At 39.0% G+C, this 25924-nt stretch overlaps 2 protein-coding genes across 2 annotated transcripts in view; both read left to right on the top strand.

Annotated features, from left to right (window-relative positions):
- The first annotated feature begins 6034 nt into the window (after nt 1–6034).
- Nucleotides 6035–12597, top strand: TLR3 (toll like receptor 3). Its single transcript, XM_061473933.1, has 4 exons — nt 6035–6604; nt 8005–8196; nt 9843–11662; nt 12336–12597. The coding sequence occupies exons 1-4, from the start codon at nt 6059–6061 to the stop codon at nt 12562–12564; spliced, it is 2787 nt and encodes a 928-aa protein (XP_061329917.1). The 5' UTR covers nt 6035–6058; the 3' UTR covers nt 12565–12597.
- A 4033-nt stretch (nt 12598–16630) lies between these two features.
- Nucleotides 16631–25924, top strand: part of FAM149A (family with sequence similarity 149 member A) — a 28307-nt gene continuing 19013 nt past the window's right edge. Inside the window, exon 1 of the mRNA XM_061473911.1 lies at nt 16631–16992. Within this exon, the coding sequence (XP_061329895.1) occupies nt 16682–16992 (311 nt within the window). The 5' untranslated portion in view covers nt 16631–16681. The remainder of the gene's footprint in view (nt 16993–25924) is intronic.

Raw genomic sequence — 25924 nt, 5'->3', positions numbered from 1 at the left:
TTGCTACTGTTTACACAGAGAGACAACAGAGAATAAGCATGGACAAGAGATGTACCAGGGGCCATTGTAAAGAAGTAATTTTGAATTTGAAGTCAGTTGTCAGCACAGCCAAATATTTCTTGGGGTGAGGAACTAAAACGGGTGGGCCATGTGGGTGTGTTTACATGTTTATTAGTTTCTGTTCATTTTACCATTTGTGGGCTCAAGGTGAATCTGAGTATGTAGGGCTTTCAGGCCACAGTGACTACTGAGGAAAAGATGCAATGCAAAAAGATCCTGGATATAACTGAACAGAGATTTTAGTAAATGGAAAGATCAAATGTAGCTGTGATTCTTTTAAATACATCTTACCTTTAGAAGCTAGAGTTTACATTGCCTAAAGCATAGTTTATCAGGAAAATATTTCTAAGAGTTGTGGGCTTGCACTGGTGTTTTCTATCTGTGCCACTAGCATGACTGTAAATCAAAGGCTGCCATTTCTACTTTATCATTGAACTTTGATGTGTTCATAGTAAAATCACTTGGTGTGAGGGCAGTTGTATATGATCTGCATTGGGATATATATTTTCTGTTGGAAATATACAGTGACAAAAAAACAAAAACATGCCAGAAAAAGGGGGAACAGCAAAAAAAAGGAAGGGATTCTGAAACCAGACAATTAAATACTGTTGGGAGATGCTGGGAATGAGAAACTACTGCAAATCAAAAATATTTAATACTCATGCTTAACTGTGAAAGCTGAATAAGAACAAGATTTTGAGAAGGAAGACTGTCGCCTTTTAGGGAAAGTTCTTAGAGGCAGAAACTGCTAACAAAATATTTCCACAACACAAGAATACCATGTCCTAAATTCTAGCCTTTTTACTACTTCAGGGTGTAAGAAGTTAGAACATTTAATAGCAAAATACATACACATATATACACTAAAATTCAGTGGTGTAAACATGAGACATTGTGATTCCTCTTTAAAAGAAAAAAAGTTGAAATAATGAAGAATTTTTACTCTCTCTAACCCTGACTAAAAGGTTAACTTCAAAGTGACTGCTCATTTCTCTAGCTCCAGGGTTCTTTCTTTGGGATTAGAATTCCCTGGTTGTAAAGCAAAGGCATTAATATAGAATATGAACTGATAGTGATGCATCCTTCTTCTTGCTGAAGAAATGCATAGAAGCAAATTCTTCTGTCTTTGAGCACCCAGAGGTCTGGGAGAATGCTAATGAACATAGTCCGTCTTAGCACTGTCAGTCCTCAGATACCCTTTTCCCCTTCTGTGTCCACAAAAACCTTGTATTGTAATTCAGTTTTCACAACCTGTAAATTAGCAGTAATGAGTGAGCATTCTTAAAAGAACTATCATACCCAAAATGCACCTATTAGATTCTTCAACAGCACAATTAAACTTGGCTGAATTCATGTAATCACAACACAGTAGCAGTATCTATTCTTCTGTTTCAGGAGGTAGATACAAGCTAACTCTGTCTGCCATACTGTTCTCCTTTCTAGCTACCTTGAGTTGCAGGCTGTCCCTTATAAAGACTTGCCTCAGATCTTAACTATTCAATTCTGCTCTTTCCTGCTTTCTTTGTCCTGATATCTTTAAAGATATCTGTCTCCAGGTATCTTTAAATTCCGTTTGCACAGGATGTCTGAATTGAACCACAACATACGGCACTTTCACCATTCAGTAATAACAGGAAATGTCTCCTTACAGCCTGACTTGCAGTTTGCAATAACATTGAAAATGGATTAGCCATGTGCTCAATTAATGCACTTGTTTGTATCTGAAGATCAGGTTAAGATCAGTAGACTTTCTTTTTGCTTTTTTACTAGGCTAAGTTTTGGTGAAATGTTTGCTTTGGGAGTGTTCCATGAGATAGAAACTGCACTTACGTCCCTATCCTTTTGTGCTTATAGCTTGAATAAGCTTAAAGTAGGTCTGTGCAGCAATTGGTTATGCTGCTGTTAAAGATGTATGTGAAATCTCCAGAATTTTGCCTGTCTTTTGTCACCATTCAGAACCAGCTCACTCATTCCTTGACCACGATGTGGGATCATTGCCTGGGTTTTGCACTGTTTTTTGCCTGAATCATTCTCTAGATATGTGATTGCTTGACTTTCCCCTCCATTATGAGTTGCCATGTTCTTTCCAGCACTTGAAAACAGAAATTTAAATTTAAAGTGCAGTTACAGCAACTTGAGAACCTGTTACGATTTCCTACCACTGAAATAAGCACAGATGTGTCCACTTTGTCATCTGCCTCAGAAATATTGCACTTGCCAAACCTGCACTGGTTGTGTTTCCCTAGAGCCTACCTTGCACCATAGTATCTGCTGTTTCTTGTAAATCACGCTACAAAATGCAAAGTTTTGTTGCTTTGAAATTTTCTGTAATAAAATAAATGTTCTTACCCCCAGTGAAGGTGCTCCACAACAGAGGAGCTTTTGAGCACCCTTGTGACGTTGTCTCTCTGAGCTAGAAGAGTTGGAAAGGTACTAGTGATAAAATTAGCAGCTTCACCAGCATCAGATGGTTTTCCTCTGTTATGTCTGAAACAACTCCAGCTTCCTAATAGTCCCCTACATGTATAGGGAAGAGAGGTTTTAGAGAGAATAAAAAGTGAGGTGAAATCAAAGAGCACAGTTTATCTGCAGTATGAGTATAGTGCAGGGCAGTGGCAAAACACCTGACAGTATTGCTAGGCTGGAATAATGATCTGCAAAGGTTGTTAATTATTATGCTTCTTTATCATCATTGTAATCTGTTCTGTTCCAAAGCAGCAGAGTTACATGACACAAAGAGAAAAATTCTCCTCAGAGTAACTGAATGTGACTTCAGGTGGCCGTGCTTCTGGTGAAATGACCTTGAGCAGTGCAGAAGCACACAGGGCAGCATGGAACAGAAATTTGCTCTTCCCGTAGCAAGGTGAAAGGGAGGATAAAGGTTTAATTATGAAATGGGAATGAAACAGGCTTTAGAGCCTTTCATCTCCAAAGGAGCTTGGTTCTGGTCTCAGTTTCAGTGTCCTAACTCCAAGAATAAATATTAATTTATATTAGACAGTTGCTGAAAGAATTCAGAAAGCAGGAGCAGGAAGTAAGAGCCCTTACCTTTTTGTGTAGCCATCCTACCTCCCTGGGCTCCCAGCAAATCTGCCAGTAGTCCCAGATATCATGGCATATAGGATTAGAAACCAGCCCAACATCCCTCCCCAGAGCTCCTGATGGGCAGGTGGTTAACACATGGCTGCATGCTGTAATTTCAAATGCTTTGAATGAAGAATTAGAGGCCAAGTTTACTCTTTTCTGGGTGAGTCTCCAGCTACCCACTGTCCACTCAGGAGTATCTAAAAAATGCAGTTAACTCAGTGGTGTTGGTGTGTCCTAAGTGCAGCTGGATGAACCCTGCAGGGGATTCATCAGTGGCAATGTGGTTGAAGTAGTAGCACCTTTTGGCACATACTGAGGAAGTTAAATACTGAGGAAGTCACCTCCAGGAAAGTTATGGTCAGGTCTGTGGGAGAGCAGGATGTGTGAATTCACAAACTGTATGGAAAGGAGACAAAACTAAAAGCTGTACCTAAAACTTTTACTTGGACTTTTAAAAGCAATTTCTTATTTTTAATGCAATAGAAAATATTTTATTATCTCTCCTAAAATGTAACATATTACTCTTTCACATAAGCAAATTCTCTTTTAAAAGGGGAATTTAATAAGGGAATCCTACATGTGGCTGTGTTGGAACTTGTTGGTGCTTTGTGCTTTGTTTCTACAAGAAAAGAGTAATATTCCTCTGACAGTAGTCTGTCAGTTGGTGCATCTGCTTTTGGGATATATCCCCAAGGATTTTTGGAGACACAGGAATTAGCTAGGAGTAAACTGAAATCAAGTTATAAGCAGCATTGTGTGATGCTCACCCATGACACATTTGTGTGCTTAAATTTGTTTCTGCCAGCACATCACAAATGATGATCTCAACTCTGAACTTAGGAGGAGCGATCTCCACCCTCAGCGCCTCTGACACATTTCTGATCAGGAAAATGCATTGCAGAAGCGAGCATGGTGCTGCTGCCACAGCTCAGGGTATGCTCATCCCGCTCACCCCACTGGTTCCGCTCCTCACCCTGGCTTCCTGCGGCATGGCCCTCTGTCCCTACTTTCAGTTTCACTCCTTTCGGCTCTGGGCAGATTGTTTCCTCATGGTTTCTCTGTGCTGACAGATTTGTGCAGTGCCTCGATGCCTCCAAACTGAAGGAGAGAAAGCCCACAGTGGTAAGTGCATGCCATTCTTTACTTCTTGGTAATAAATGAGAATATTGGAGGTACAAAGGCAAGTTTGGGCAACTTCCTTGGTCTTGGATTTCTCTTAATTTGCAAGTTAGCAAAGTCATATCACTGCTGCCTAATGTTTGTGCTTTGGTGCTTGTGCCTGGATGTAGTGTCCCCAGCTGGCAGGTGGTATTTTTGTGTTAAAAAAAAAAAAAAGGCAATATAGAATTTTAGAACAAAAGGGCAATATAGAATTTTAGAATACCAGGTTGGAGGGGTCCTCAAGGATCATCTGTTCCAATCTTTCTTAGCAAAGTATGACCTAGACTAAATGTGCCAGCACCCTGTCCAGCTGAATCATAGAAATGCCCAGTGCTGGGGAATCCACTACTTCCCTGGGTAGATGATTCCAATAGCTGATGTAGGTCAAATGGAAATGTTCCTCCCTGGGAGATATCACAGGCTCCACAGCTAAATTCTCCAGGTTTTTTAAAGTTCTTACTCCTAACATTAAAACTGCCATTCTTTCTTTTGCCTGTTAAATATTATGCTGTAACACTGTCCTTTGTCTGATAATGGGTGTGTGTTTTCCTCACTGTATCCTCAACCAAAGCATGAAACACCTAAAGTCTGACTCCAGACTTTCTGGAATGAAAAATGCAGGAAAAGGCAACCCTTCAGGCTTCACTGGAATTCAGCCAAAGAACTCTGTTTGTGTTTGTGCAGTAGGTTTCTTGTACTTTTTAAACTCAAAGATGATCTGGCCAAGGAACCTGGCAGCCACCTGATCTCTCAAAACAAACCCTCAGAAGGATGCAGGCCAGAGGTAAAGATTTTGTTATAGAAAAACAACCTTTGTTTTCGTTAGCTCTTCCAGCAGCTGGGGTGCAAAGGAATGAGGCAGGACAAGAGGTACTTTATTTTCCTCAGCTACAGGGACATGGGTGCCAAGTTCAGCCGTGGCTATAGTAGGCTAGGCTGTGCAGGACCATCAGGTTCAGTCATTTGCTGTCCCCTCCCCTTCCTTGTTTGTTATTGGCAGGTGAGTGGAAAGCCAAGGCTGTGTGAGCTGCAGGAGATGCATCAGGCCCACAAGCACTGCCCAGCCGGAAATTAATTTTTCATTAATGTTTTTTATAAATTGTCTTTTGCAGTCTTTTTTTGTATGCCTTTGCAATGCTTTAGGTCCCTCTTTCCTTTGCTTGTATCCCCACTCCCACTGGATTTTACTGGTGTCTCTCCCTAGGTGGCTAGGTTGCTCCCACAGATGCACTCACAGGGTTCCCCTCTGGCCACTGCAATGTGGCTTTTTGTCACAGGAGCAGCCCTAATGTGTGCCCTGTGAAAAGGCAGGTCACCTACAGAGACAGACTGTGCTGGGGTCTGACCTGCTAAACTCCTGTTTGGCTGTAGGTTGCAATGTCAGTTCCTCAGAGTGTTTTGTTACAGTAGTAAAAATCCTTCTCTTTAAAAGACATCAGTTCAGAAAGCTTTTTTGTTTTCTGTACAAATGCGCTAGTTTGATTTCATGCTTCATTGTTAGCTATTGACCAATAATCTAATGTACTCAAAGCAAGATCGTGTTAATTAAACATAGCTTCCAAGCAAGTGAAAATGTGAGCTGCAGAATTAAGGAACCTCATATTCCTGGGAGTCACTTTTTTTTGAGAAGCTCTTCTAGTTTCCTGTGAAGTCTAGTAAGGTTAATTTCCCTTCTACAGCCTGTATTGCAGTGGGGCACTGACAGAAGCTACTTTATGGGCGAGAAATACTGTTTGTTCACTATAAAACTATGTGGGGTTTGAGCCTGGCTTGCTTAACCTTCAGTTTGAGATATAAGTTGTGTCAAAATGACTGTAATTTGCACTGTGTTCATTTTGCCTTTGCAGATAACACAATGGGAAGTGCTGCTCTTTGGTGGAGCAGCTTATCTGTCAGACTGGTCTATGTCTTCCTCCTGTGTGTGTCATTTGGAAAGCAATGTCAGATCCAAGATGAAATGGCTGACTGCAGACATCTGAAGCTTTCTCAAATTCCTTCTGATCTCCCAAACAATATAACGGGTTTGGACATTTCTCATAATCAGCTAAGGCAGCTAGGTCCTGCAAATCTGACCAGGTACAATCAGCTGGTTTACCTGAATGCAGGCTACAACACCATCTCTAAACTGCAACCAGAATTGTGCCAAACTGTGCCCTTGTTGCAGATCCTGAAGTTAGAACATAATGAGTTGCATAAGCTCCCTGACAGAGCCTTTGCTTTCTGCACCAACCTGACTGAGCTCAATCTAGGATATAACAGAATAGATATAAAAAATGATCCTTTCAAAACCCTGGAGGTAAGCTTTAGAAACGCATCTTTTTTGTGTAAATAAAGTTTAAATGAGGAATTTACTGTATTTTCCAGTGCATGTACAGCACAGCTGCCTATTTGCATCTGAAAATACCCAGCATGTACTCTTCCTTCACTGTTTCTAAAGAAAAGGCCTAGTCGCTTCTTGTGTTAGAATACACTGGAGTCTCAGCCACCCTTATGCTCTCCACCCCCTTTTCCCTCTTACATCCCATTGAGGGACCTCTCCACAAAGGATTTGTCCTAATAGCAGAAACAGATACTGTATAGAGCAAAGTGGGTGGTGTGGAATTTGGGTTGCCTGCGGTCTAAAAATGATAGTTAGCCTGAATTCTCAAGGTCAAGGTGTAATTTCTCAGACATGAAGCAGCATTCAGTGCTTAGGCTGAATGTGCTGTCTCCCAGGGCTGCAGGGATTGAGAAAGACTAAAAACTTTCACTCTACCTTCATTTTTCCTTGCAGTTTACATGTGGTTCAGTATTCTTCTCCATGTCATCTATGAGGTTAGGGGACCAGCACATGAGGCAGGAAAAGACTATTCCATTGTCTTGGTACCAGGCAGGGAATCATGTGAAAGGAAGGGCCTAAGAAAAAGAAGAAAATAGAGACAATGTGTAAATTATAATTGTTGTACAATGTTCTAATGAGTGTGCATGTTGTTTTGAACGTCTGAACTCTTCCGCTAAACTCAGTATTCCATTTCAGTTACATAAAATATACTTGCTTACATTGTACAACTGCTGACTCTCAACTAAATATAAATGAATACAGCTAGTTTCTGTGCTGGGAACAGAACTGAAGTTCTGGCCTTCCTCACTTTGCTGCTGCCCTGTTACTGATAGAGGCCAGGCTTGGGGCACATCAAGGCACATTCTGTGGAGTCACCTCTACAGGTGCAGGAGCAGTCTGCACCTGGGCATAAACTGTAGTATTACAAGGTGTACAGCACTGATCTCTGCAGGCTGCTCTGCACTCTTCACCCTTCTCACTTTTGTTTGCAAGGGTGGACCACAGTGAGGGTGGCACACAGGGTTAAATACTGTAGGAGTTATAACTGCAGCCAGCTTAGGCCTTGCTTTTATCATTGTATCTGGAGCAGGAGGGCTTTCAGAGAGTTAACGAATTTTAGATAAAGAAATTTTTTTGGTTTGCAATAGATATTTTAGGAGGTTAAGACCATGAACACAATGTAAGTTACAGATGTGGAAGATACAGAAGGCTTCTTCCTGCAGGAGCTTGAAAGCTGCCATTTGTCTATTACAAACTGACTATAGTATTGCAACTAATTTCTAATCAATAAGACTTTAATGCAATATTTCAAAATGGTTTTGTATTATATAAAATAAAAATAATTTTATACTTTTCTGTCTGCATCTTCTCCCCAGAACTTGAATATTTTGGACCTGTCTCATAATTTTTTGAAGTCAGCAAATTTAGGATTGCAGCAACAATTGAAGAACCTTCGTGAGCTCATATTGGATGGCAATCAAATCACTCGGTTAAGAAAGGATGATTTCAGTTTTCTTAGCAACACCTCATTGAACAGCCTTGATTTGTCATCAAATCCACTGAAAGAGGTAGGAATCATTTCAACAGAAATTCAACAGATGTAAGTATAAAATGGAACTATCCTGATTTATTCTTTATAATTCTATGTCATTTACATCACATTATTGATCTGCTGATGTCAAGGATAAAACCATTCTGTTGTATACAGCGCTACTCCTGACCTCTAGTAATGATACACGTAATTATTTTTCTCCCACTGAAATCAGTAAGAGCGGGTTCGATGTATATCAGAGGTCTCAAGCAAGAGCTAGATCAAGTAGCTCTGTGAACCCTTACCAGGCATTTTCTATGCAAGAGCTTTGTTTATTTTCTATGTGCTGTAGGTGAACAGATGACCTACTTTCTAAGCAGGGAAAAAGTGCAGTATTTGAAAGGCTAATTATACAATATAGGTCTCACTTCCTAGTTAATCACAGGAGCAAATGAATGTTCTCTTCTGGGTACCACAGAGAAATAATACTCCTTCAAAAAAAAAAAAAAGAAGTGGGTAGAAGTCTCTGCCATCTAGCTCACTATTTTTTCTGACCTGCTTCTCAGCACTACAATATGATTCTTTGAAGAATGATGGTAAGTGTTGCTGTTCTAAACTGATTGACCCTCAGCGTATGAATACTGAATTTGCTTGCATTTGGGTTTTTAAGTGTTTTTTTTCTTTATTTGTTGTTTATTTTTTTCTTCCAGTTGATTGATCTTTAAAGAACATGTACATTGAAATTACAAGACTATCTTAAGGTGGCATTATATCACTTATCCACTGCTTAGAGGTGTCCTCTTTCCCTTGGGCCTCTTCATCCCTTCTTCTTTCTGGTACAAGCTTAATGAGGCTATGCACTGAATCACTGGGGAAATTCCACAGAGTTTTTGACTTGGTTAGCTTGTGGTCAGGCTGATTCTCTCTGGTTCACCCCATGACTGCACGTAAGGCCATATTAGCACCAGGGTAAAGCATGTGGAGAAGTAGATGGGACTGCTTCTTTCTTGGACAGTGCTATTTTATGCTAGTTTAAACTGCTCTGATTTTACAATATTGCTGTCGGAAAAGCAGCCTTATGCATTCAAGTTATTCTGACAATTGGAATATTTAATCCTTAAGCTGATACTGGAATCAAAATGAGGAGCCAGCACCATGATGGAGCCTTGGTATTTGTATTGTGGAAGCAAGTCTCTAGTATCACATTCCTAGAGTGTAGCTTCTGCTTACACAAAGAAACTGGGTTTCTTCTTGGCTGTCTGAAGGTCTAAATAACTTTTTTACAGTATATCTGGTTTTGCACTAATATGTTGGTATCCCTAGCAGATACCAATAAAAGAAAGCTGAAGAAAGATATTATCTCAGCTTCTAAGATATTTCTAGTGAAAGAATTTTAGTAGTTGGGTACAAAATTGCAATTAACTGGCATCTCACTAAGCAACTTTCAGCCTTCTTCCAAAAGAGTACTACTACTATTATGATAACAATGTTACAATTTTAGAACTATTATCACACGAAGTAAAAACTCCAAGAAGCATTTGTCTGAATGTGGCTATGGAAGAAATCTGAGCGTAGCAGTTCTATTGTACTTGAAAATCTTGTTTGAAAATCTGTCAAAATTTTGGCTTTGTGGGTCAACTTATATAATCCTTTTGTTTAGGTCAAAACTCTTTTTTCTTTCAGTTTGACATAGGATGTTTACATGCAATTGGAAACCTGCTTGGCCTCATACTGAACAATGTCAACCTTGGTGAAAATTGCACAAAGAAACTTTGCACAGAATTATCAAACACAGCAATTCAGAACCTCTCACTGAGCTGTGTGAAACTTTCATACATTGGCAAATCGACTTTCCAGGGATTGCATGGAACAAATCTTACAGTTTTAAACCTTTCCCAAAATTCTCTGTCTGTGATCGAAGATGACTCATTTCAGTGGTTCTCAAGTTTACAATACTTAAACCTGAAGCATAATAACATTCATTTATCTTCACGTTTATTTTATGGATTATCCAGCCTCAAACATCTGAATCTGATAAATTCAATTAATGGGAAAATTGAAGATTTTTCCTTCCGTTGGTTACACCACCTTGAGTACCTTATAATGGATAATAACAATTTTGCAGGAATAACTCCTAATATGTTCACAGGTCTGAACAACCTGAAGTATCTGAGTCTCTGTAACTGCAACATAAACTTACAAAGAATAACTAATAAAACATTTTCATCACTTGCTAATTCCAGTCTGCAGGTTCTCAACCTCACAAAAACAAGAATATCTACAATAGAAAGTGGGGCATTTTCCACCTTGGGACACCTAAAAATTCTTGATCTTGGTCTTAATGAAATTAGTCAAGAGCTTGAAGGTCATGAATTTAAAGGTCTCAATAATATACAAGATATTTATCTTTCCTACAATAAAAAACTGGATTTGCAAAGTGAATCATTTATTTTTGTCCCAAGCCTTAGAAAACTGATGATGAGAAAGGTAGGCTGCAGTAATCTGGCATTTTCTCCTTCACCTTTTCATCCTCTACGAAATCTGACTGTCCTGGATATCAGCAATAACAATATAGCAAACATGAAAGAAGACTTGTTTGATGGACTTCACAAACTTTACATTCTGGATTTGCAGCACAATAATTTAGCCCGACTTTGGAAACATGCAAATCCAGGCGGCCCAGTCCTTTTTTTAAAAAATCTTCCCAACTTGCATATTCTTAATTTAAAATCAAACGGGCTTGATGAGATTCCAGTTCAGGTTTTCAAGGGTCTGTCTCAATTAAAAACCTTGGATTTAGGATCGAATAATTTGAATTTGCTTCCAGCAACCCTGTTTGATGACCAAGCCTCTCTGAATTCATTGAACCTTCAAAAAAATCTGATAACCTCAGTTGAAGAAAAAGTGTTTGGCCCAGCTTTCAACAGCCTGAGAATTCTGGAGATGGATTCCAATCCATTTGATTGCACCTGTGAAAGCATTTCTTGGTTTGCTGATTGGCTTAATGTGACCCAAGCATATATACCTGGATTGCAATCCCAGTACATTTGCAACACCCCCCCTAAATACCATGGTAGCCTGGTGTTTCATTTTGACAGCTCAGCCTGCAAAGACAGTGCTCCTTTTAAACTTTTGTTTGTGATTACTGCCACTACTGTGACACTATTCATTTTTATTGTTCTTATCATCCATTTAGAAGGGTGGAGAATAGCCTTCTACTGGAATATTTTAGTAAGTCGAATACTTGGTTTTGAAGAACTTGACAGACAGCAAGAAGAGTTTGATTATGATGCCTACATCATTCATGCAAGGCAGGACAAGAATTGGGTGTCTAAGAATTTCATGTCTCTGGAAGAAAACTTTCGAATTAGCTTTTGTTTAGAAGAACGGGACTTCGAAGCAGGCATATCTAAAATTGAAGCCACAATTAACAGTATAAAAAGGAGCAGGAAGATTATTTTTGTTGTGACTGAACACCTCTTACAGGATCCCTGGTGCAAAAAGTGAGTAGGATATAAAATCCAATATGTAAGGGGAAAACTTCTTAACAGATATTTTTTTTTTTAACAGGAAAATCTTTTTTGCTTTTTGTAGTTTAATAAAAAATACTATTTAATTCATAATACCATGCAAATTCTACTTCAATATATTTACATAATATATAATAATTTAAGAAGAAATCCTAAATTAATGAAGTTAATTGCTCCACATGCACCCTAGTGGAAATTTGAATCTCGTAGTCAATGGTGGTGTTTATTTTATTTTTCCGAACAATCAAGCAGATTACTTTCCTTAGAATTACATGCTTGAAATAGAGCAATAATGGGTGAGATCACTAGCATCCAAAGATGATTTTTATTTTCCTTTAAATGAGTCTTTTCACCTTTCCTACGTAGTGATCTCGAAAAGAAAGGCACTTTGCTAAACCAGGCTATATCAAGACAGTAGACTTAGGTTATATTTTTAAAGGATTATTTTTTTTTTCCTTAGTTAGAAGGTAACTCATTTAAAATAAATAATGACAATTTTATGTCACAGAATAGACATTAAGACCCCTATTTGAGTCCAGCCTTTGAGTTTGCAATGTGCTCACATAATACGTGAGCTATTAAAAGAACTGTTTGTCATTTTTCCCTCCACATGAAAGAAAACGTCTTTATCTTATTTTTGCTTCAGTTTTAAGGTGTATCATGCTCTTCAGCAAGCTATTGAACAAAGTCGTGACTCCATCATATTGATCTTTTTTCATGATATCGAAGATTACAAGTTGTATCATGCACTTCGCCTGAGAAGAGGAATGTTCAGATCTCGCTGCATCTTGAACTGGCCAGCCCAGAAAGAACGAGTCGGTGCATTTAATCAGAAATTAGTGATGGCACTTAAATCTAATAGCAAAGTGCACTGAATTTTGACAATACGGATTTGAATTATGGGGTCATGATATTGCATATTTTCTATCCTTGGAAAATTAATAAGCCTTCAAGAAGACCTGAAAAAGTTTGTCATGCTGGAAAGATATGTATGAGTTACTATAATTTAAATTTACTTGTCTATAGTCACATTTTTGTTGATATTTTAATTGACCTGCACTGAAGTGACATCATGATTGATTGTCATTTCAACCTGTGCATCTACAGTGTGATGCAAATTCTGAAAAGCAGTGAGAGTGGCTGAAGTTCTAGGAAAAATGTCCACCAATGAAGAGCAGCATAGACTCTACTTTAAAGGGATATGCGAAACACAACACAGTGATAAAATAGCAAGTTCTGTGTAGAAGGTAGGTGGACACTGCTGCTTGCTTTCATAAAACAAGGGGAGATTCAGTAAAATTAAAATTTGAAAGCATTCCTTCTGAAGCACAGTGAGTAACATGGACAAATATTTCATGAAACAGCAGAGTTTCAAAGTGACTTTAAAGCTTTTGTTTAAAGAGAAAGCCACTTGATTCTGAAAGATTGTTTATGCTTTCTGGGTGTGGCTGGTACTGGTGACAATCAAAACCAAATTTTCTGACTAATGAGTTAACTGATTTAATCAATGTGGTATGATTAAAAGAAGAATTTACTCTTCCCTACTGAATTTCAGAGAGCTGGCAGAAAGACAATTCTTTGAATGCATGTAAAATTATATGTAGGCCTTTAAATAGAACTTGAAATCAATGTGAAACATGGCTAAGGGCACAGCTGTATAAACTGAATACAGGCACAGGTAGCATTAACTAGAAGACAACTATGTGGAGAAGGTGGTGCTACTGCAATTTCATTACCAAAAACTTTGTTACTGGTGAACCCTCTACCCCTGCAAAAGAAATAGTTTTAAACCTGATCAGGAATATTATTGTGACTACAGGTAGAGTAGCAGAAAAACTTCAAAAGCAGATTAATTTCAAAATCATTGTTTCCTTTTTCTTTATGATTGTATATGGTTTTGCCCTTGATAGCTAAAAAGAAAACTGTAATGAAATCAGAATTCTGTTGTTTAATTTCTTATATAGTAATCTAGTTTGTTTTTTCCTTAACATACTTCACAAAAACATGGGCTAGTTGGCAGTTGCTAAAGCATTAAAGTTCAAGCACATGGGCTAGTATCTTCATTTGGAGAGAGCTGAGCACCAGCCAAGTGTGCTCTGAAAGGATGTTTCTGATGTTTGAGACTTGTAATTTTATGGAGTATTGAGCACAATTTATTGTAAATTAGACAGTAGACGGTCATTTGTATGTTTTCTGTTAATATGTAATTGCTGCTCCAAGGACCTTATAAAACACTTTTAGTAAGTGTGTGATTCTTCAGTATCTCAGTAAGGTTTTTAAATTGCCTTTTCCTCCCCTAGCACTTCCCTCGTCAGTTTCAATGCCATCATTGTTCCAAGAATGCTGTTTTACTTTTTTAGAAAACAGCTTTCAGACAGTTCAATACTTATCATTGTGAGAAGCTTTTCTCATTATTTGTTATATGCATAGATGAAAAACCTTGGTTTTTAATAGGTTTGTATGTCCCATGATGATAAAAATTGTAAATGAGAAAAATAATTAAATAGATTTTGCACACACCAGAAGAATGAAGGGTGTAGAGACTTGTCTTCACTTGCTGGGTAAGTCCTGAGTGAAAACAGAAAAGGCTTTGTTTACAGTTGAAGTGATAGATGATGATTCCCTAATTACAGTAATAGGATTATCTCCATTGTGATGCTTTCATCTCATCTTTCTGACCTTTTCAGAGGAAGTGACAAATTCTTTCTTCATGCTCAGGCCATGAAAGCTGAGGAGGCAAGTTGGTAAGAATGTTGTGCCAGGTATGCACTATGTCAGTCGTTCTTCCTCTTATTTAAAGACTAGCATGTGAACAGGTTCCTATGTTTCTTAAATCTGTAATGACACATAGTAGCAGAATTTCTCATTCCACATCAATATGAATAGTTTAGAAAATGTTAGCCATTCACATGGGTATTAAAAATTACACAAAGATGCAGAGGAAGTACGGAAAAACACTGAGGTCAAATGTGATACAAGGGGACAGACTAGATGATCAAATAGTCTTTTATGGCCCTTAACACCTGAAAAATGACAGCTTTGCTAAATTCTATAAAGATTTTTCTTGTTACCAAATGCCTCCAAAGATGGTTTCAGAACAGTGAAAAAATCCCATGTTATGAATGCTTAATTTTGTAATATGGCTGAGAATACAAACTAAGAGTACTTGCTGATGAGTGAAAATCATTTTTAAATGGTAAAATCATGATGATGCATTAGGCAGTTATTTTAATACCTACATTCACTTTAAAATATTTTACAACAGAAAAAAGACCCCTCAACATTATAAAAGCTCAAAATGGGGATTAGACTGTTAAAAAAAAAGGCAAAAGGAATAAACCAATGGTAATCATCAATTATACTTGACATAGAATTTTCATAGAATTTTTCCCTGTTTGTCTGAAAGTTACCTACTTCTGCTCTGCTCCTGTACATTTGTCTGACAGTATTATTGAGAGTAAATAAATGGGCTTACCATGGTGAAGAATTGTAAATGCTTTCAAGATTAACAGACCTAGCTGGGTAGTTTCATTGCAGCAGGCAGCATCAGACTATATTATGCTGATTTGCTGAGGAGTTGGATACCAGATGAATGAAAAATGGTTCAAAACTTGTAGTGTTAAAGAGATTACCTAGAACTAAAGAGGAATCATCTGTACTGAAAGCAGAATATCTAAAGCACTTGAGCGAGGCAGAATGCTCAAGTCTGTAGATTTGGGGTAGAACTTGACTTGTTCCGTGGTTCTTGAAGAGCGGGGAGTAATGAACAAGTTACACAGTGATGATCATAATAGGTTCTCTTCCAGGTCTTCATGCAGGGTTGCTTCCGGGCTGCAACTGAAATAAATACACTACACCGACATGCTCAATTATGCTACTTTCACTGTGGCTCAGTCAAGGCTTTTTGGTATGGTGAGGAATAAATGCAGATTGTGCTGCTGTTTGATTTATGTGGACCTATCCCATAAGGTTTGGTCAGAACTTACTTACTTCAGTTTGTAACAAAAAAAGTCCAAGAATGTCCCAGTTTCAAATCTCAGTCCCCTACCTGATGTCATGTGTGCGCTGCTCTGCCAGCTGATTGCACAACTTGATGTGCTAAGAAGACAAGGCAGGGATAAAATTCCCAGATTTATAACCTTGGTTGTTATCTACCAGCAGCTGACAGGTTTAAATTGATAATGCAGCTGTTTGCTTCATGTATGTTCCTGGGCTTGTACATATAAAGTGACAGTGCTATTCTTCAACTTCTGCTGCTCTTTCAGTTGCTGCCAAGGGCCACGCTACCTGCTGTGTTCTGAGCTGACACATTTGCCTATCCATAATACCAGCCATTAGTGTCCCCAAACTCCTGCTGGTGTGATCAAGCTTCTCTCTATCCACCCAGAAATCCTGTGCAAAGCTAGGACAGTGTTTGACTCGTCCCTGACTCGTGTGCCTCCAGTGGTCTGGTTTGTGCCAGTGATGCTGGTACGTGTACCAAGAGTGAAAGGGCTTTGGTCCTGACACACTCTCTTGCTCTCCAAGCTGCCTGGGATTGTCATTGTTATCTTTGTCCGTGAGCTGCTGTCCCTCCGCACCTTCCTTTTGCAGCTGCCTAACATGGTGTGAAGAGCTGTGCTGTATTGGGTCCATCTGGGCTCCCATTTGTCTTAAACTCTTTCCGCACAGAAATGCATGAAGGCTGTGAAGCAGGGCCCTGTGACCCCGGCAGATGGAGTTTTTTTCTGCCCCTTAGTCTCAGGTAGCGTGTTAATTTTAAAAGGGAAAACGCCACACTTTATTTCGTTCGCTAACAGCTTTCTGCCCCGCGCTTCCACGCGACTCGGCTCACAGGGCTGGCCTGCGCGGTGCACCGAGGGCGGTGCGTGCCTCGGCGGGGTTTGTTTAGCCTAGCAACGCCCGTCGGGCTGGGTAGCTCCTGCCGGGAGGGCCTGCGCCTGCCCCGCCCGGGCCTGCTGCTGCGGGAAGGGGCTACCGCCCGCCCGGGCCATGAAGGTGGCGGCGCTGGAGCTGGGCGCCCTGCTCGCCAAGCTGCGCCGCTCCCCGGCCACGCCGGGGCCCCGCGCCCCGCCGGCCCCCGGCCCGCGCCCCCTGTCCGGCGGCTGCGGTCCGGGCACCGCGGTGCCGTCAGGGGGAGAGGGCGGCCGCCCCCCGCGTGCGGCCCCTGCCGCGGCAGACAAGGAGCCCGGGGGCCGGGCGGGCGCCAAGGCCCTGCTCGTCACCCTGCCCGGTATCGGGGAAGAGGCGGTGATGGAGGAGAGTGACGGCCGGGAGACGGCCGGCAGCCCGCAGCTCCCTGCGTGAGTGCGCTCCTGAAACATGGGGGGTGGTGGTGACTGTGTGTGCGCGCCCCCCTCCCCTGGGGTTTCACTCAGCCTCTTCTGCCTCTGCTTGTCCTGAGAGGTACTGAACATCTCCCTGTGCTGGAGTTTCCTTCCCTCAGGGGTATGCTGAAGGTAGGAAGGCGCACCTCTCAAGAGCAAAGTGATGGATTGCACGGGAGTTGTTTTCGGTGCCTGGGAGAAGCAAAGAGCTGGAATGTGCTCAGTGTCGCGTTTGGAAGGCGGGCGGGTGTATGCTGGGGGAATGGAGCTCAGAGCCCGGTCCCGAGGGGCGCAGCGCCTCGGGCTTGCAGGGGGAGCGCAGCGGGTGCCGAGCTTCTGTAGGACCGATAAAGTTACCTCAAACGAGTGTAGGCGTTGTAGCAAAGCCTGTTCCGGGGCTGCAGCTGTGCATCAAAGCAAACGTTTCAGTCACTGCCTTGTAAAATAACGGGTGTGAAACTTCGGATGCCTCTGTTTAATCTTCAAGCTACACCTTGGAAACGTTTAGGTTTTGATGAAGATAGAAGTGTGGTAAGTATGGGTGCTGTAGGATTCAGTTGATATTTTGCTAAAGCAAAGGTATAGTGAAGCAGAAAGTGGCTTCTTAAAGCAGAATAGCTTATTAAAGTGAGCTAATATTTGTATTATTGTATTGGGGGAGTGAAAGAAGGTTACCGTACATGAACATCTAGTTGCTGCCTCTAGAACTGAACAATGCTTGCCTTTGATATTGCTGATAATCAGAAAAACATTAATTCTGCCAGGTGTTGATAGCAATGAATATATTTTGTGAGTTTAGGTTTTTAAATCGTCAGGACTGAAATCTCTTTAATAACACTGTTAAACTCTCAGATGGATTTTATAATCTCTCTTTTAATTTGTTCCATGTAGCATAATATTTACATGATATGACATGAAAGTCAGTCTCTTGCTCTTCCCTGTCAGGGAAACTGTGCTTATTCCCCAGCATCCACGGTCATTCGAAGTTAAAAGGCAATGTAGAAGATATGTTGGAAGGTATGTTAGAAGGCAAGCACCTATTTAGTCCTTTTAGAATCAACTTATGAGCCTAATGTCTGTGAATGTGGCTGATCTGTTTTTGAATGTGCTAGTAGTGTTTGCTTCTGTAAACTTTAGAAGTGACAGTATTTGAAAGTCATTGCCTGCTCTCTTTTGGAGAAAAAAAATCTTTTATGCTTGTTTAAACTGAGCTACTGTTTTCAGGGGGTACTTTTCAGTTCTGTCTTGGAATCCTTCCTGATGTGGTAGAGTGTTTTGTTGGTAGCTTTGGTTGCATAATAAATCCATGATAACTACTCCAGGGCTGCTTTCTGGACTGTAGCTACTGGTCACAATGTCAACATCATGTAAAGGTGCTTTTGATAGTTTTGTGAGTGTTTTTTCCAAGATAACTATTGACAATACATATTTGTAAATACATACTTTTATCTAAATGTAAATTTATTTTAGCAAATAGTAAATTAATTGAAATATTGTAATTGCTAGATAACTAAGCTGTGTAACACTGTGAAAATAATATGAGTAGGAACACAAACCCTCACTGATGTACTTCTTTTATTTCCCCCTACTCCCGTCTAATGTCTTCGGCTTTGTTTCAGAAGAAATTGTAAGCTCCTTCAGGCTTAAAAGGCTTAAACTTTCCTGCATTTGTTTAGAGAAACCTTGCTGGAATAGGGAGGTTAATCTGGTTTGGAGTGTATTGAGAGAAGTCTATTTAGAATGTGTTTGATGCTTTATATAAACAATACGAGAACCAAATTAGTGTTGTTTGCCTACAATTTCCCACTAGTTGTTTCTTTTATTAGTGCAAAAAATAAAGCCCAGTACAATGCTGTATGAGCTGGTATTCATGTTGAAGTGCTGATGACTTTTATTATTAAAAAAAAAAAAATTAAATTAAATTCACTCTTAGGACAAACTGACTGATTTTATTGAGATTAAGAAGAAACTATATATATTAAAAATGGTTGTGTTAAGCAAATGCTTATTTTGCCTTGCTATTAAACCACTTGTAACTGCTATCCTCTAATTATCCTTTAACTGTTATACTTTTGTATGCATGGTGGCATTTCGAATATTTTATTCATAGCGCTTGAACTTATTCTGATAAGGTATTGTCTGCCTCCAAAAAAATAAAACCAAGCTAGAAAGATGTAGAAGGAGGAATAAGATACATTACTTTGACAAGGAAAGTCTACACCTCCACATTAGCATTTTTTAATTAGATGGCTTCACTTAAGCTTTTAGAACAAGCATCTTAATTAAATATTGAAAACTTCAGTATTCGTTGCCTAGAGTTCAGATTTGAATTTGTGAGTTACAGAATATGATATTATGTTGTTCATAGTAACATGTGGGAGGCTTTTGCTTACCCAAAGTTCCTCTGTGACAAGTGTTATTGCTGTTTAAAATGTTTCAGAAGACACTGTCAATAGCCAGTGTACTTTCATTAGCAGCAATTTAACTAGGAATAATTGGTTAAGAAATGAAAGGATCTGTATTATATCTTACTATTTCCTTCTTTTTTTCTTAGATGCAGACAAGCAATTAAAATACACTGAAAGTGCCAAGTAGTGAAAATGTAACACTGTTTTCTTCTTATCTTTCCCATGTATTCTCAATTTTCTGAGCTTTGCAACTACCAACAACTGGTCCTAGTACTGTGTAGGGCTAAGCTACAGCAGTACTGTATGATTTCACATTTACAGTTTATTTACATAATGATTTCATATCTGTCTAATCAAATTGAAGGTGTGATAATGAATAAATCTCTTCAAAGGGAGAAAAAAAAATCCACATTTATTAGTGCTTGAAAAAACATTCTGATGTATAAGATCATGGAATTCTTTGGGAGAATAGTAAAATAACCTACGCTACGCTTACCACAGTATTTTGGGGACGCCAAGATACATAGTTTCCTGTTCTAAGAAACATATTATTGCAATCCTAAAATCTTGCAATAACTAAAGGAGATAACAGCCCTTAGCTGATCTAAGGGTTCATTGGGATGAGGTTTAAGTTATATGGTTTAGGAGTGGGTAATAGTTTGTAGAAATTAATTGCACTGCTCCCCCTTTTCAGGATAATTCTAACACATGGAAAATGTGTTTGTGAACTTGGCATGAGATGTGTAGTTTTATCTGTGATGTTAAAATGTCACTGTCTTCTGCCAGCTTTTATTTCTTGGTAGCTCAAGTTTTGGCCTTCGGAATGATTAACTTTGAAAATATGGGCATGAGTAACTTGATGAGCTGCAGCAGAGAATGGAAACTCAGGTTCTCTGTCTCCTGTTTTAACCACTAAAAGCAATAGATCTCTTTCATGCTGTAAATGCATACTAACCTAGATGGAGCATTACAGTGTTACTTAGCTGCTCATTTCCATTGTTGTACTGATCTAAAAGAGTAAATGTAGTAATGCGGTCTATTTTTTTCATTGCAAATAAGTGTAAAAGAGCTTAGAGGAGAATTTTAATTTGACATGGTACTTTGGAAGTCAGTAAAAAATACTGGATTATGTATGCTAAGATTAACCAAGTTCTATTGCACATTACCAACATGGCTACCATAGCCTGTAGTTGTTACTCACCAAAATGTGCCCCAGCTACCTAAGCAGTGCAAAAGTAAAGCATAATGGGAACTTTTCTGCACCAAAACGTGAATACCTGTGGATTCTTTATTACAGGTTATTATGGCACATGACACAAAGAACCCAGCCTTTTTGTCTTGCTTTCTATTTTACAATGTATTTCTAGTGCCTTTTCATGTTCTCTCAATTGGTTTCCTCTCATTTTCATGCTGTTTCCCCTCTTTCTCCTGCTTATTGCCTTTCATAACCCTTTCTGAATGACTGATAGGTTTTACACCCTTACTCTTCCCTCTCCTGACTAGTTGTGCTGAACTACTAATAGTTTTTAAAGTATGTCCTCCCTTGGCCTTATAAATTCCTCTGTATTGGTTGGTTACTCTATTTTTATTTGCTATCCAAAATCATGATGCTATATCAACAACCACCAGAGGTTTTAATGAATTGTTTAACCCTTAAATTTTGCTTTCTTTAGTATCTTTCTATAACCTGACAATAAAGTGTACATCATCCTGTACTTTTCTGTTTTTTTTCTTCCTATGCCTTTTTCTGTTCACCTGTGTATGGACACAGAGCTTCAATGCTGCAGTGCACGTTTATTCAGTTCATTGGTGCTAACATGAGGTGAAAGCTTATTAGCTGTTGGTTGATGTAGTGGCATTGTGTCCCAGAGGCTTCAGCCAGCAAGGAATAGAGGATTAGCACGGTGACTCTATGGCTTTTCCTAATAATCTGAATTTGGCAGTGTGCATGAGGGAATTCTTGTGGATGTGTAGCAAGAGATTATCTAATTAAACACTCCATCATCAGTGTGTGATCCCTCTGCTCTGGCTGATACACCTCTTTCAGTATATTTACATACTGAGCACTTGTGCTTTAAAATATGTGAAATATGCTCTTTAACGCTTCCTGGTGTGAAAGAAAAACATTGGAATAAGGATGTGTTGCTCTGGAAATTTATTGCAAGATTGTTTAGTACTTGAGATAAGCACTGGAAGGGATGTGTATACAGTACAGGGAGCATTTCGATTGTATCCTTATTTTGGTTGCTTATGGCTACAGAGTTGGAGGGAGAGGCTTCTGCTATACAATATTTTGGCAGAGTATTGGAACACTTGCTGATGTTTGATATTAAATGTTAGTGGCAACCTGGCAGATGAAATAGAGTGTCGAGCATTATCTGGTGGCTTAAGTCAACATAAGCAAAAGTACAGTTCTGGTTGTTTAAACAGCAGCCTAGATGTGCTAATTATCTTTTTAACATTATAAACTCAGTGTCTTGACCTCACTGCAGAATTCTTTAAGGTATTTAAAACTGGGACTGTCAAATAACTTCATTGCTTGAAATTAAAGTTGTTCGTAGTGTAAGCAGGCAGATAGTTCAAGTTACTTTGTGGCAGGTGTAGTGATCTTTAAAGATCAAGAAATCTGGAAATTTCAACAGAAAGGGTATTTTTTTGATGAAAGGCAAAGCAAGCCTTAAATAGTTTGGGTTTTGTTTTGTTTTGTTTTTTTTTGAGGAAAGTGGTTGAGACTGTGGGATAGTTGAGAGATTGTTTCTTATTTTCCCCCAGTAGTGCCTTCCTTCCAATCCACCACCATGGATGTCATGCTATGGCAAGGGTAGAGAAGAATTTTCATGTCCTCAGATTACAGAAGCTTTATAGACAATGATGTGACATCTTGACATCTCCAGCCAGGGGTGCCTGTTGTCCTAGGGGAAGGAGCAAGTTACTTAGTATACCTCAGCATATACAGACTAAGGTTTCCCCACACTTGCATTGCTTCACTCTGTACTGTAAAGCTGTTGCTGTACAACATTTCAAAGACCTTTATTTCTTTTGTTTTCAAAGACCTTTTTTATTTTATTTTATTTTTTAATTCAGTGTTCAGAGAGGAGAAAGTTTTGTTTCTGTTATGAATTATTTATTATATGTCCAATCTTCTTCAGAGGTTAGTGAGCAGAATGAAAACCTGTTCTGATCTCTGATGTTACACTGTTGAAAGAAATCCTTTATGAAAAGGTATTAACTGAATTTGCAAATGTACATCAGTAACAAGATTATACAAGGAAAGTCTTGTGGAACACTTCCAAGTGTTTTGTTAGGGGTGCTACTCCCTCCCTGTGTGTTCAGACACTTGATCTTGCAGCAGTAAATGCCTCCTATCAGATCCAAAGAAATAAAACACCTTCTCTAAGACACTAATTATCATTCTTTAATATTGCAGCTAATTAAGGTGATACAGTATTTTTCTTAAAGATAATTCTAATTTATATTAAAAAGTCAGATTTACTTCTATAAATAGAAGAGGTACTTAACTTGCATATCTTGTACTCAGAAATTGTTTCTGTTTCCTAGAACTATTATATTTCTGTTTACATTTTCACAGTGAAACACGTTTAGAAATAGATTTAAAACCAAAATAGATAATACTCAGCAAGCTTATGCCACCTTAAAAGCTTTATAAATTTGAAATGCATTCAAAATTTGCAGAAGAATAAAATGACTATATATGAATAAGCCTATCTTTACAACAGTTTATTGTTACTCTGCTCAAAGAAAGGAGCAGAATCCAACACAGATCGTGGTTGCAGAAGCATTGCTTCAGGATTCAGAAGCGTCTATTTCAGTATTCAAAATGAAAATGCCTAATAGTAAGCATTCCACTTCAGTGTACTTAGTACAAATATCCACCTAAAATGCTGTGCTGTATGTACATGTTATTGTATTAAAAATAGTGTCCTGGTTTTCCCTTATTCCACTTTTTCTTTATTTTATTTTATTTTATTTTATTTTATTTTATTTTATTTTATTTTATTTTATTTTATTTTATTTTATTTTATTTTATTTTATTTTTTGTCTTGCCATTATGCAATTGTTCCCCAAAACTAAGATAAAATCATAGTCATCCTGGAGACCATTTGCCTACCTTGACCATAGTCATTGCAGTGTTACTATGAGATAATGAGGATGTCTATTGATCAGCTGTGTTGCACTCGTGAGCGATGGTGTTCGTTTGGCAAAGTCTTTCAAGATTACCTCCCCTCTGGAGCTGAAGGAAGCATTCCAAAGCTGTCTTCCTTCTGAACCAAGTGTGGCTTTTATGAATGTTTAGGAAGATGTTTAGCTACAAAATAAGAAAATTTACATTGCGGCAAATTATGTTAGACAGATTGGTGATTGTCACCCAACTAATAACACTCAGTAACAGTTCAACCATATGAGTGCTCCTAGGTAGTCTAATCATCAAAGCGTCAGTAAGCTTTATATGGCTTCAGAGATACTGAGTGCCATCTCTGAAAAAAGACCTAATCAGGTGGTATGATTAAATAACAACAGAAAAACTCTGGTAAAGATCATATTTTCAAGCTTCAGGTAAAGTCAGTACTTCACAGACCAATGACCAAGGTGACTGAAAGCACTGAAATGGTTTTGACAATGCTTATTGACAGATAAAAGAGAAAAGTGAAAATAATCCTGGGGCTAGAGTGACGCATCAGCAAAGACATGTGCTATCATTTTTTTTGGGTGTATCTTTGCTAGCTGTCAAGCCTCTGGTTCAGTAATAATAATGATAAAGATTTTTTTCCTGGAAGCTTAGAAGGTACATGTTTGCTATACCACCTTCCAAGGCAGATTTTTTTTTTCTTCCCCTCATTGAACCATGTCATATCTAAGCAAACAGGCCAAACAGATATTACAGCTGTCTTAAAATAATTTTCTGCAGAAGGCAATCGAAAGATCTATTGAATTTCTCATGATTCTGCTTCATTTACTGTGTACCTACTGGGGTTACCTCAGCTAAACTATTCCAGGGATGACTTTTCAAGATATGCCACAGCTGACTTTGAGAAAGCTGAGGAGTAGGTATTGTAAGCAGGAACAGGCATTGTTGCCATCTACCCTGATTTCTTTTGTATTGCTGCAATAAGTAATAAAAGGCTGAACCAAACTGACTGCTTTAAACAGCTGTAAAACTCACTGGATCTGTCTCATCCGAGGGCCACACTGCTGAAGGAAGAATTCAGTGCTGTTGTATTAATCACATCTAAGTATGCTCTGTTCTGAGCACTGTTGTTACAGCAGTGTTCTCAGATACACCTCCTCTGGGATGTGGCAGTGATGTTCAATACTGCCTCTTATACTTGGCAGTTTGTGTTCATTTAAGTTATTACAAGAGGGTAAAAGTGCTCTTACCTACTTCAAGACCTCCTATGTCTGTTCAAAAAATCTGTTTTGTCAAGAAATACGTGGAGTGTGCGCCATGATTGACTGCAACCAAGTTGGACCTGACCTAGAGGGAAAAGGATGTGTGTATTTCCTATGAACCTTGTACTTTCTGTGGCATAAATAAAAATTCAACTACAATGTAGCATTGCACATGGAATATTTATTGTTGATACAGAAAGTAGTCATGTCACGTCTGCTTCTTCCTTGCTCCACAGATGGAGCTGGGGGACATGTGGAAAGGTTCTGTGCAGTGGTGATAACTGTCATTTGTAGTGAAGTTTGTACAGTCTGGTCTGTGAACAAGATAGTGACAAGGAATGGCCTATTTGCATTCACAAAAATGCTCTCGATAGGTGTGTTGGGAGTAAGCTTTACAGAGGAGCATCAAGCAGGCTGGGTTTGTACAGTAACAATTTCTGTTAATTGTATCAGTTCAAAGAAGAAAGAGAGAGGCTCCCATGGTAGTTGCCCTGAACCAGTGTAAGAATGGATGGTGTGATTTCAAAACCAATTTCTTCCCACGGATGTGTACACTTATGCTAGAGAGATCTTATATTTTATTGGTTTTGTAATTATATTTCAAATTAGATGTGAAAATAATCTGCTACTGATGATGTGATTTGTCCTGTCTCCCTTTGGAACTCTGACCTTGTGTACCATGTTCAAGTTCTTTGTCTTTAAAGCCCCACTCAAGGTGACGGTCAGTCAGGTCTCCTGTTCCATATTTTCATCCTTGGTTCCACCCCCCCCCCAAAATGTTTCTCCTTCCATATCCATGATTTGTCTTGACTGTGTTCTCCTAAGCCTGGAACTTCTCTCTTTAATTGCTTTTATGTCTTCATGTCAAGCCCTTCATGAGTGATGGGATATGTTTTTCCTGACCTTTTGCTGACTTGTAATGGAAAAGGAAACCTGAAGCTCTAATACTTCTTTTATTTAAGCATTTTGTCCATACAGACTCATTTTTCCTTCTTGTTTAGTCTACTTTTTCTTTGATCTGATGCCCTCCTCTTCTTCTTAGTGTAGAACAGAAGACTCTTACTTCTGTACAGCATTCTGAGGCTGATGGT

Source organism: Pezoporus flaviventris, unplaced genomic scaffold, assembly GCF_033815535.1.
Source record: "Pezoporus flaviventris isolate CSIRO_AGI_PZ_B2104156 unplaced genomic scaffold, CSIRO_AGI_Pfla_v1 ptg000002l, whole genome shotgun sequence".
NCBI classification, from domain to species: Eukaryota; Metazoa; Chordata; class Aves; order Psittaciformes; family Psittacidae; genus Pezoporus; species Pezoporus flaviventris.
This window is presented reverse-complemented; position numbering and strand designations above follow the sequence as displayed.

Bases quoted from the DNA above. Each gene is read 5' to 3' on its own strand.
- TLR3 (XM_061473933.1), top strand. From the start codon at position 6,059: ATGTGGGGTTTGAGCCTGGCTTGCTTAACCTTCAGTTTGAGATATAAG. The intron at 8,197-9,842 runs GTAGGAATCATT...TTTTTCTTTCAG, and splicing joins CATCAAATCCACTGAAAGAG to TTTGACATAGGATGTTTACA. The intron at 11,663-12,335 runs GTGAGTAGGATA...TTTTTGCTTCAG, and splicing joins CAGGATCCCTGGTGCAAAAA to TTTTAAGGTGTATCATGCTC.